The sequence below is a fragment of the Somniosus microcephalus genome, chromosome 25, assembly GCF_052327205.1.
Source record: "Somniosus microcephalus isolate GS21.2 chromosome 25, FLI_Smic_1.0, whole genome shotgun sequence".
Taxonomy (NCBI): domain Eukaryota; kingdom Metazoa; phylum Chordata; class Chondrichthyes; order Squaliformes; family Somniosidae; genus Somniosus; species Somniosus microcephalus.
Window position 1 is genome coordinate 4868388 of NC_141011.1, and position 12815 is coordinate 4881202.

Consider the following 12815-nt stretch of genomic DNA (forward strand, 5'->3'; position numbering starts at 1 on the left):
AGCAAATGTATTTGATACAATCTAAACGTGCAATGGTACAGTTAAATGACAGGAGTATAATACGTACAGTGACAATAATGAAAGTGGTGAGCTTTAGCTACACTGACACTAACAAAACAAGCTCCCATGTCTGTAGTAACATTTCTACAGTTGCAAAATTATTGCCACAAATTAAATAGTATAGAAAAAACCCCACAGGGTCTAGTGCAGCGGCTGAATGGTGTGTGTTAATCAGACATGGTGCTGGAGCCCTTCTTTAACATCCCTTTTAGAATATTAGAGAAATGTTGTTTCTTTCTTAAAAGGAGATCTGATAGAGATGTTCAAAGTTATAAGGGCTTTAATAAAGTAAATCAGGAAACACTATTTCCACTGATTGGTGAGTCGGTAACTAGAGGGCATAATTATATAGGGTTAGATAAAGTAGGGTGGGAGGCGGCTGGTGTGGAGCATAAACACCGGCACAGACCAGTTGGGCCGAATGGCCTGTTTCTGTGCTTCAAATTCTGTGTAATAAATTTAAGATCATCATCCAAAGAATGAAAAGAGAGGGTAGGAAATTAATTTGTACACTTGGGGGGTGGGGGCTGGGGGGTGTTGGACATCGGCTAGCGCGTGGGCCTGGAGCTCGTGGTGGGTCGGAGGATCGCGAGGAGGGAGGCTGATCGCAGCAGCTTAGCTTGTTGGGCCGGGGAAGGGCAGCACTCCTGCTCCTCCCTGGCCCACAAGCAGTGCTGGAAAAGCACTTACCTGCTGGATCCGGCCGCCCCCGCCTCCCTTCAGCCGCCAGGTTTCCCGAGCCCTGCGAAGCCCGGCCCGCAGCCGTTCAGTCTAAAGGGCTGCTAAAATCCGAGGCATGTGGCCTCATTAACAGATTGAAATTACTGACCCCGCCTCTCGAGAGCAGGTTTCTCACCCGCCCCCCCCAACCCGCCCCGGTTAAACCAGAAGTGGCCGCGTTCATGGTGGGTTGAGGCCGGGTTCCAAATTTTTAAGAATTTAACCCCCTCCCCCCAGCCCGCGCCCCCCCCCCCCCCCGCCCCACCTGTCCCGGGGGGGGTTACAATTCCCCCCAGTGATTCTGTGGCATTGTGGAGCAGGTCAGTCAGCATAGCTGGTAAAGCTGGAACAGTCTTTTTATTCTGCTCTGAAGAGCCCTGTTCCATTTATTTCCTTGATTGTGACAAGCTCAGCTCAAGGCTTGTTGAAAAATGCAGACTGGAAAATACCGATCAAATTCCACTTCACTGTGACAGCTCCTTTCTGCACATTAAAATGAGTTGCTAAGCCTGGTACACAAAGTACAGAATGGAAAGTGCAGTACAGCACCTTAACTTTGGCTCACAGGTCCTCTCAGTCATACACTTAACGTTACAGCAACAAAATCCGACATCGAACCACCTGGTCAGTCATAATTAACAGCCTTTCCTTCTGACTGTCAAAACATCCAATTAACAACCTTAGGAAGTAAAAATAACATTCTTCAGACGTGGGACCGACTACAGCAGCTCACCACTGACGCACTAGATGTTGCAATCAGAGCTCTAGCCTAGTTATGCTTCTGTCCTAGAGTATTAGGTTTCTCTGTTTACTTACAGACAGTATTTGGAGATCCCATTCGTTGGGAACATATTATTGCAACCAAGTGATAACTGCTTTGTAAAACCTCCTAAGGCCTAAAAGCGAATGCAGACACGGCTTCCAACAGTTTCTGTACAACTCCAGACACGGGCCAGTCTGTGCCTTTCAGGACAGACCCAGTTCCTTTTAAGCTGGAGGAAACTTCACACCCGAGTGCAAAAGATTTAGACAAGGAGAACAGCAAGGGCCCAGAGAGACAATGCTGCCTCGGCTTCAGATCTCCACGAGTGACTCTCCCAACACCTGCCGATCTGACAATGGGGGTGACTGCCTCCTGTGTTCCTCAGTCAAATCACTCTTCATCATGATCCCAGAACTCGCCCTGGTACCTTCTGGTCTGTATAACTCATTACCATCCTGCACCGTATCTTCATCCACCTTTATCCTGATGACAAATTGATAGGCTTAAACGTCCTTGGGTCCATGATTTTACGGCTGGGTTGAGGGAGCCTGTTTTAGTACAGTAAACACAAGGAGCTGGAGCACAGACATTGATCTAAAGCACCAGGCGGGACATTGATAGGATGGGATTGGGTGTCTCTTTTACCCCTGCCCAATTTCACTTCCCTTTGACTTCACAGGACAATAAACAGCAGAAAATTCCACGCAAAGAATGAATGTTGCTCGTCAAGGTGCTGAGTAACTTCCGTTTCATATACAGGTGTTCTTGGTTTATGTGCTACATTACAAAGTGTTATAAAATTCCTTATTTCCCACTGTCACATTCCACCCCCTTCTCCTTGCTCACAGTGCTGCACACGGCATTCGCTCGCCTTTGCATCATTCAGGTCATCTGCTCATTCACATGGACTTTGCGTCAGTTAGGCCTCAATTGTTGTTGACAGCTCTTAGTTGAACATTTGCCTTTTCTATTGACCCTCACGACACAACTGACAATATCAGTACATCACGTAATGGACTGTCAAGCCCAAACAAATCTGCGGTTTATTAGGGACGTTTATAATCTCGGTTGAATTAGGTATGTGCCAAGGCCCTGTCTAACACTGCAAATGACACAGAGGCATTTCACTAGCAACATTTTAAAAAAGCACAATTTAATCTTAATTTTATCCAGGGACAGCTGTATAAAATATTTGTGCAGTTTAAGAGTAAATAAATAACAGGCTGTCTGTGATGGTTTCCGGATTTCAGCATTTATTGTTCATTAAGAATGTGTGAAAACAGTGAGGGGGAGTTACACTGACTGACGGGGTGTGTCGGGGCTGTACCTCCACACAGTGAGGGGGAGTTACACTGACTGACTGAGTGTGTCGGGGCTGTACCTCCACACAGTGAGGGGGAGTTACACTGACTGACGGGGTGTGTCGGGGCTGTACCTCCACACAGTGAGGGGGAGTTACACTGACTGACGGGGTGTGTCGGAGCTGTACCTCCACACAGTGAGGGGGAGTTACACTGACTGACGGGGTGTGTCGGGGCTGTACCTCCACACAGTGAGAGGGAGTTACACTGACTGACTGGGTGTGTCGGGGCTGTACCTCCACACAGTGAGGGGGAGTTACACTGACTAATGGGGTGTGTCGGAGCTGTACCTTCACACAGTGAGAGGGAGTTACACTGACTGACGGGGTGTGTCGGGGCTGTACCTCCACACAGTGAGAGGGAGTTACACTGACTGACGGGGTGTGTCGGGGCTGTACCTCCACACAGTGAGGGGGAGTTACACTGACTGACGGGGTGTGTCGGGGCTGTACCTCCACACAGTGAGGGGGAGTTACACTGACTGACGGGGTGTGTCGGGGCTGTACCTTCACACAATGAGAGGGAGTTACACTGACTGACGGCGTGTGTCGGGGCTGTACCTCCACACAGTGAGGGGGAGTTACACTGACTGACTGGGTGTGTCGGGGCTGTACCTTCACACAGTGAGGGTGAGTTACACTGACTGACGGGGTGTGTCGGGGCTGTACCTCCACACAGTGAGGGGGAGTTACACTGACTGACGGGGTGTGTCGGGGCTGTACCTCCACACAGTGAGGGGGAGTTACACTGACTGACGGGGTGTGTCGGGGCTGTACCTTCACACAGTGAGGGGGAGTTACACTGACTGACGGGGTGTGTCGGGGCTGTACCTCCACACAGTGAGGGGTATTATGTCCGTGAATGATTGAGACACGGACAGCAGAGTTAAACAAAACACGTCTTTACTGGTGGCAGTCAATAGTGAAACTAAAACAACAGAGGCTCACTAGCGCCTTTTATACAGTGGTGGTCACTGCCGGTACTGCAGTCTGAGACCAGTTATTCTCTTAAAGGTACATACACAACAATTCCTCCCCTTTTAGATAAACAGTACATAACATTCATTTAACAACTAAATGATAACTAATTACAATCACAATTACTGTTGCAAGATACATTGGTTAAGTTTAAGCAATTATAAGTTCAGTCTTTGAGGAGGCTTCCTGATTCTGTCTGGATAACGCCTCTTTGGGGTATCGGGTTCTTCTGGCAATGTTGAGTCGGGATCAATGTCGTTGTTTGGTTCATCTGCTTCCAATATTACCGGTTCTGCGGTAGTTGCAATTGGAACGTCGATTTCATTACCAGGTGTATCAGATCGTGGTGTGGAGTTGACGTTTTCCAGTGACTCTAGTATCTGGTCAGCATGGCATCTTACAATGCTCTCCCCAACGTCCACGGTATACATGAGAGGTCCTTGTCGTGTACAAATCGTTCCTGGCTGCCATTTCTCAGTGCGGTAGTCCCGGGCCAAAACTGGTTGACCTATCTTAAAACTCCTGGTCGGCCTTTCATTCATATTCTGAAACTGCCTGTTCTCCACATCTCTTCGGACGTTTGGCTTAACCAAATCCAAGCGGCATCGTAGTCTTCGATTGAAGAACATCATGGCTGGAGTTTGGTTGGTAACCGCATGTGTCGCATTCCGGTAGGCAAACAAGAAGTTGTCCACCTTGTGTTGTAGGGGTATATCTTCATTACACATTGCCTTGATAGCCTTCTTGAATGTTTGGACAAACCTCTCGGCCAATCCATTAGTGGCTGGATGATATGGGGCAGATGTGTAATGCTTAACACCATTGTTCTTTAAGAACCTCCGGAACTCTTCAGACACACTGTGGTCCATTGTCAGAGCAAATCTGTTCAGGCAGCCCATTCCTGGCGAATATGGTTCGTAAAACTGCGATAGTTTTTTCCGTGGTGGTTGAGGACATTTTTATTACCTCTGGCCACTTTGAATGTGCATCCACCGCAATTAAAAACATCGAGTCCATGAAGGGACCAGCAAAATCAATGTGCACCCTTTGCCATGGAGATGAGGGCCACTCCCATGGATGCAGAGGAGCTTGTGGTGGGGCGTTTTGGACCTTCTGGCATCCTGCACAGCTCTTGGTCATCTCTTCGATTTCTCTATCGATTCCCGGCCACCACACAAACGCTCTGGCTAAGCTCTTCATTTTTACCCCTCCCAGATGACCCTCATGAAGCTCATTGAGCACTCTATCCGTCAACTTAGGTGGAATTACTACTCTGGATCCACACATCAAGGTTCCTCTGCACACTGACAGCTGTTCTCCTCTTGGCGAAAATGCAGGCAGCAGTGGTTCGCCATGTGCTGGCCATCCCTTCACCGTTAAATCATAGACCCGTGATAGTGTCGGGTCATTCCGTGTTTCCTTTTCTATGTTTGCATTCGTCACAGGGAGACATTCGACTATGGTCGAGTGGAATAACTCCATTGGATCCACTGCAAGGTCGTCTTCTTCCACCGTCGGCAACGGTAGGCGTGACAATCCATCAGCATTTCCATGCTGTTTAGTTCCTTTGTACTCGATGTCATATTGGTGTGCCCCTAGGAAACGGGACCATCTCTGCAGCCGTTGTGCTGTCATTATCGGTACGCCCTTCTGAGGGTTGAAAATGGAGACAAGAGTTTGATGATCGGTTAGTAGAGTAAATTTTTGACCGTGCAGGTAGTGATTGAACTTCTTCACCCCCCCACACTAGGCTTAGGGCCTCTATGTCAATCTGGGCGTAGTTACGCTCGGCAGAAGTTAACGAGCGTGACGCAAAAGCTATCGGCCTCTCTAACCCATCAAGGAATTTATGTGACGGTACCGCCCCAATGCCGTAGGGAGATGCATCACACGCCAGTCTGATCGGCAGTGCTGGGTTGTAGTGAGCCAATACTTCCCTTGAAGTGATTAAGTCCTTACTCTTCTGAAAAGCACGCTTACAATCATCGCTCCATTTCCATGCTACCCCCGTTCGTAGCAGGGCGTTCAGTGGGTGCAGAATTGTCGACAAATTCGGCAAAAACTTATGATAGTAATTCACCAATCCGAGGAATGACCTCAGTTGCGACACAATTTCAGGCGCTGGGGCCTTAACAACGCTTCAATTTTGTCAGGGGACTTATGTAACCCCTCTTCATCAATCACGTGGCCACAATACGATATCTGTTTCTTAAAAAATTCGCACTTGGGGCGGTTTGCTCGCAGCCCATGTTCCCGTAGTCTAGTGAGCACCTGTTCTAGGTTGTTAAGGTGTTCACTGTCATCTTCACCCATCACAAGGATGTCGTCCAAGTAACACTGAGTCCCCGGAATCCCTTGCAGGACTTGTTCCATCACTCTTTGCCATATCGCCGGAGCCGATGCTACTCCAAATACCAATCGATGATACTGGTAAAGACCTTTGTGAGTGTTTATCGTGAGATACTTCCTAGAGGACTCTTCAACCTCCATCTGCAAATATGCTTGTGCTAGGTCAATTTTTGTAAAATGCTTCCCTCCAGACAGCGAGGCGAAGATGTCTTCTATCCTTGGAAGAGGATATTGTACTGTGTGAAGGACTGGGTTCACCGTCACCTTGAAATCCCCACAGATGCGAATCTTCCTTGGCTCCCCGGACTTATTGCTTAACGTTTTCTTCATGACAGGAACGATGGGTGTCGCCCACTCGCTCCAGTCGACCTTAGACAACACGCCCGCCTTCTCCAGATTCTCCAGCTCTGCCTCGACGGCTGGGCGAATTGCATATGGTACCGGTCTTGCTTTGAAAAACTTGGGAGCTGCATTCTCTTCTATTTTTATCGAGGCGGTTACGCCTTTAAGCGTGCCCAGTGCTTGTTGAAATACCTCTTTGGCGTTAGTTAAGATTGTTGACAATCGTCCAGGAGTGACGTCTTAATCTTTTTTACTGTCCACCGTCATTGCATGAATGGAGTGCCAATCTAAGTTTATCTTCCTGATCCATTCCCGTCCCAATAACGGTGGTCCACCATTTGGCAGTATGTAGAGATGCAATTTCCGTATTTTCTTGCCGTTGTATTCGACAGGCACCCTTATTTTTCCTCTGGGGTATACTTTTTGCCCTGTATACGTCGTCAAGACAATGGATGTCTCTCTCAAGGGTATGTGTGAAAATAGCCGCTCGTAGTCTCGTCGATTCATGACGGTTAGCGCTGATCCTGTATCCAATTCCATTTTAACTTGGGACCCTGCTATCGTGAGGGTGACCCAAATGGTTCGGTGATCCTCTTTTGCGATTACATTGTGAAGTTTGAGACAGCTTAGTCTCCTGTTCCCGGATTCACTATCGCTCATCTGGTCTTCGGAACTACTGTCCGTCATCTTTTGTACTTTCTTGTACGGTTCCTTAGTAGCCTTTTTGTTGTCGCTGGTCTTCTTCCCAGACCTGCAAACTCGTGCAATGTGTCCCATCTTCCCGCATTGCCTGCATATTTTGTCTTTGGACCAGCAGTCCTTCTGGTCATGGTTAGTTCTGCCGCAGCGATAACATTTTGCAAATCCCCGTGTCATTTCGTGGGTGCCGTATTCCTGTGGTTTTTGTTGAATTTCTGCAGCTCCCCTGGCTGCTGCTTCATACGATACTGCCACGCTGAAAGCCTTATCTAGCGTCAGCTGTTTCTCTGAGAGTAACTTCTTCTGTGTTCCTTCACTCAGGAGTTCACAGACAAATTTGTCCCGTAGGGTATCTGCCAGTCCTGCTCCGAACTGGCAGTGCTTTGATAGCTTGCGTAATTCCGTAAGATACTCAGCATTGCTCTCATCTTTGTGCTGAGTTCTCCTGTGGAATTTAAATCTTTCTGCTATCAACAGCGGTGCAGGGTTTAAGTGCTCCTGTAGAACAGCAACAATTTCGTTAAAACTCTTCGCCTTCGGTTTGGCTGGAGTAATCAGGTCCCGCAATAGGCCGTACGTTCTAGCGCCCATTAAGTTTAACAATATCGATGCCTTTTTCTCCTCCGCTATTTCGTTTGCCTCGAAATATACCTCGACTCTTTCCACATACGTGGTCCAGTCCTCTATTGTATTATCAAAGGCAGTGATACAGCCAGTCTTCAGCAGCTTGCAAATCTAAAATGGCGCCTCCCGCGCTTTGCCTTCTTCCCCGCTGATTACGATGGTGCCTCCCGCGCTTTGCCTTCTTCCCCGCTGTTGTTAGCGCTGCTTTCCACGGCTTCTTGCGCGTTTAATATATATATTTTTAAAATTATTTTCCCGTCGTGGAACAACGCTGTGGGACTCTTGCCTCCCTCTTCGCGGGTCTATACGCAGCCCGGCTTCGTAGCACCGGCCGCGCCCTGTGTGCTCCACCCTCTCTCTCTCCCCGACAACGCTGCTCGGCCCCGTTGCAAACCACCCGCTCGAGTTCGCGACCGCCGCAGCCCAGGAAGGATCAGTGCACGACCTGCCACCAGCCCGATTAGCTGAAGCACCGTCGACAGGAACCAGGCCCCGCATCCGACAGCTTCTCCAGCAATCTTCAACTCTGCAACACAGGGCGGATGCCCGCGGTCGACGCCCGTTTCTACTGCCTCTTATTTTCTTTTCTTTCTGGCCTCGACCTCTGCTCACTTCGCTGTAGGAATGGATCCCAGGAGGTGGTGCAGACTGTAGGTAGGTTCGTATCTGCTCGTCGCCAGTATTATGTCCGTGAATGATTGAGACACGGACAGCAGAGTTAAACAAAACACGTCTTTACTGGTGGAAGTCAATAGTGAAACTAAAACAACAGTGGCCCACTAGCGCCTTTTATACAGGGGTGGTCACTGCCGGTACTGCAGTCTGAGACCAGTTATTCTCTCAAAGGTACATACACAACAAGGGGGAGTTACACTGACTGACGGGGTGTGTCGAGGCCATACCTCCACACAGTTAGGGGGAGTTACACTGACTGACGGGGTGTGTCGGGGCTGTACCTTCACACAGTGAGGGAGGAGTTACACTGACTGACGGGGTGTGTCGGGGCTGTACCTTCACACAGTGAGAGGGAGTTACACTGACTGACTGGGTGTGTCGGGGCTGTACCTCCACACAGTGAAGGGGGGTTACACTGACTGACGGGGTGTGTCGGGGCTGTACCTTCACACAGTGAGGGGGAGTTACACTGACTGACTGGGTGTGTCGGGGCTGTACCTCCACACAGTGAGAGGGAGTTACACTGACTGACTGGGTGTGTCAGGGCTGTACCTTCACACAGTGAGGGGGGGTTACACTGACTGACGGGGTGTGTCGGGGCTGTACCTTCACACAGTGAGGGGGAGTTACACTGACTGACGGGGTGTGTCGGGGCTGTACCTTCACACAGTGAGGGGGGGTTACGCTGACTGACGGGGTGTGTCGGGGCTGTACCTTCACACAGTGAGAGGGAGTTACACTGACTGACTGGGTGTGTCGGGGCTGTACCTCCACACAGTGAGGGGGAGTTACACTGACTGACGGGGTGTGTCGGGGCTGTACCTTTACACAGTGAGGGGGAGTTACACTGACTGACGGGGTGTGTCGGGGCTGTACCTCCACACAGTGAGGGGGAGTTACACTGACTGACGGGGTGTGTCGGGGCTGTACCTCCACACAGTGAGGGGGAGTTACACTGACTGACTGGGTGTGTCGGGGCTGTACCTCCACACAGTGAGGGGGAGTTACACTGACTGACTGGGTGTGTCGGGGCTGTACCTCCACACAGTGAGGGGGAGTTACACTGACTGACTGGGTGTGTCGGGGCTGTACCTCCACACAGTGAGGGGGAGTTACACTGACTGTCGGGGTGTGTTGGGGCTGTACCTCCACACAGTGAAGGGGTATTACACAGAGACCTGCAGAGAGACATTACAAACGCGACAGGTGAAAGTATAGGCCGAGAAACTGACGTGAGTTCACGGTCTCCTGCCCCAGGGAAACACATGTAGGAAATCAGTCCCACATGCTCGCCCTTTATTTCACTGTGTTACACACTGCTGTGGACCTGAAAGGGAGAAAGTGGGCCACAGAATCTCACTGTCCCCAAAACAGGAACCCAAACCCCAGGAAGTCTAACAGCACTTCGTGTAGCTTTGGCAGAGACTTGGGGTGGGGATGGGGGTGCTGGGACAGTCTACCTGTCACCCTCTTGGCGAGGGATTGGTGAGGGAATGTAGGCAGGCAACCAATGGGGATGTAACCCAGAATATTAGTTCCCAGATGATTGTGAACAGGTTAATGAATCTGTCAGATTCAATCAATGCAGCGGGTACCTTGTCTCGATTTATGCATTGCCCAGCAGTTTACACCGTTTACAGTGTGGGCGGCATTGAACTAAACCCAAACTGACCAATGATGTCAAGCAGCTGGGCCTCCCAACATGCCCTGTGTTTATAACTATTTTGTCATACTGAACTAATACTGCTCAATTCAGAGCAAGAGCGGAATTAACAGGTGATCGGGTTGTCTGAAATATTCTTTTATCTGAACAGAGTGTTTCCCAATCTGTGCTTCACTGTGTTTGAATTGTACGTTTATGATACAATACGCCATCAGGGGCCTCTTTAAAACATGCCGTTACAGGGAATCATGATTAACGGAGATGGCAACGCAAGGTGTAAATATCATCAATAATACTAGCTGTGGGCAGATAAAATATTAAGTTGTTGCACTTCGTTACATTCCACAGATAGAGCTTACCATTACGAATATCTCCAGTGGGTCATTTGGACATCACGTTTAAATATATTTACTTAGATTAGGCTGGCTGGGCTCCTGTCCTCTTGGTGCAGTACGGACCTGCGTTCACATGTTGGCACAAGGTTCCCTTCCATCTGTTTAACGTCATTCATTTTGGTGGAACCGATTTTTGTGGAGATTTATTTTATATTTATTTTTGCGTGTCGGTCAAGTGTTCATTAAAATATAACACATACTCATTGGAGACAGAACAAAAACACAGCTGTCCTCAATCTGTCTCTATTGAAGCCCTGACACTGACACCAGTGATACTGAGCAGACATCCTACTACCTAATGTTACTCCAGCGCACGTTCTGGCTGCTGTGGAGCATGGACAGGATGTAGCAGGTCCACACAGGAACCCCGTTAGTGCGAGTGTTTTTAAAAAAAAAATTAATTCAGCCCGCTCAGATTGAGTGACTGCTTCGAGTGAACTCCTGATCCAAAGTCTTCAAAATAATTTAAGAAAGATTAAAAAAAAACCCTCGGAAGATAAACAGGCATTGCAGTCATTTGTGACTGTTTGAATTTTATAAGGAGCCTTGCCGGTCAGATCCCTCTTTAAATCTATCCCTCTGAGATTGTCAGGTTTAGTGCCCGTGTGTTGGATATTGATTGGGCCAAATGCAGAGAGAAAAATTGGGCAGGCAGGATCGTACATAGGGTTCAAAGTTCACCTGATATTCATTCCATTCATTTAAAGGGATGGATAATCAGGCAGGCCCTGTCACTGGTGTGGATTCCTGCCCACCAGACCTCCCTCTCTGCTCAGATGATGCATAATACCCTGGCGATAAAGACTAAAATCTGCCCCTGTTAAGTTGTGTTGAGATTTTGGTATAGCCCTAATTCTGGCCTCTTGCACATCCCCGATTTCCAGCCCCCCACTAGTGGGGGCCGTGCCTTCAGTTGCCTAGACCCTAAGCTCTGGGACTGCCTCCCAAAACCTTTCCGCCTCGCTACCTCTCTCTCTTCCTTTAAGACGCTCCTTAAAACCTACCTCTTCCTAATATCTCCTTATGTGGCACGGTGTCAAATTTTGTTTGGTAACACTCCTGGGAAACACCTTGGGACGTTTTACTATGTTAACGGCGCTATATAAATGCAAGTTATTGTTTTGTTTCCTCCTTGAATTTTCTTTCTGGTTTTGGCTGAGTTAGTTCACCAGACGTTGCAGTCCAACCCAAAACAAAATGTCACTGCCCTCCTTTGAGATACTCACTCCCCTGCTGTGCCTTTCCAACATTAATAGTTTTCATTTCAGCTTTCCTCCATTTCTCTTCTTTCTGCTCCTTAATTAGGGTTGCCAACCCCTCCCGGGTTGTCCTGGAGTCTTCCGGGATTAAAGATGAATTTCCTGGACATGTTTGCGAGCAACCCGGGTGAAAAATCAGAGGGACATTTCCTTCATTTCTTTCACTCTGACCAGACTTACAACAAATAGCAAGGCCGCAATGCTCCCACGATGCAATGCGGCCGTGGGGCAATGCAGCTGATAAAACCACACGATGGATAGAGTGGCTTCTGAAGCGCAGAGGATTGTGGGTACTGTAGCCACCATAATTGATTGACTGACATATCGGGCAATCAATGGCGGGAGCGCGTGAGTGGGATGGTTGGAGGCAGGAGGTCATGTGATGAAACCAACTGGAATATGGCCCAACCAGACTTGAAAGCCCTATTCTTAATTCTCTGTCTATCTGAGTTTGCAGCCACTGACTTGTAATATGAGTAATGACTAGCGGTCTGCCTCAAGCTGCTCCTCAAATGGAGTATTTTTACTGTCCCACAGGGTAAGGAACAGCAGAGTTACTCCACACTGAAAGCCAGGGGAACAAGTGTGACAGTCTCCAACCTGAAACCTGGAACTCGTTATGTATTTCAGGTTCGAGCTCGTACATCTGCTGGGTGTGGCCGATTCAGCCAGACTGTAGAGATTGAGACTGGGAAATCAGGTATGTGTAGCGCGGGCTTCCGAGCAATGGATTGGTAAAATCCTTGTTAAATATGTTAAGTGGGTGACTGCCCGTCAGCACTCCTCAGAGAGAGAGGAGTCGATTTTCCTGGCCGTGCACCTGGGTGTGTTGAATCCTTCTGATCTCTTATCCTCTCCATTACAAAGACCACCCATTCCACCTGTTCCATAACAGTGCCAAACCTCCCATCTGTTGATGAAATCCTCT

General features: G+C 48.8%; 1 protein-coding gene across 2 annotated transcripts in view; it reads left to right on the forward strand.

Annotated features, from left to right (window-relative positions):
* Positions 1-12815, forward strand: part of epha8 (eph receptor A8) — a 782627-nt gene that overhangs the window by 558562 nt on the left and 211250 nt on the right. Inside the window, exon 7 of one of the 2 annotated variants that reach the window (XM_085966785.1) lies at positions 12425-12587. In XM_085966785.1, the coding sequence (XP_085822911.1) occupies positions 12425-12587 (163 nt within the window). The remainder of the gene's footprint in view (positions 1-12424; positions 12588-12815) is intronic. The other variant, XM_085966786.1, reaches the window with a different exon arrangement.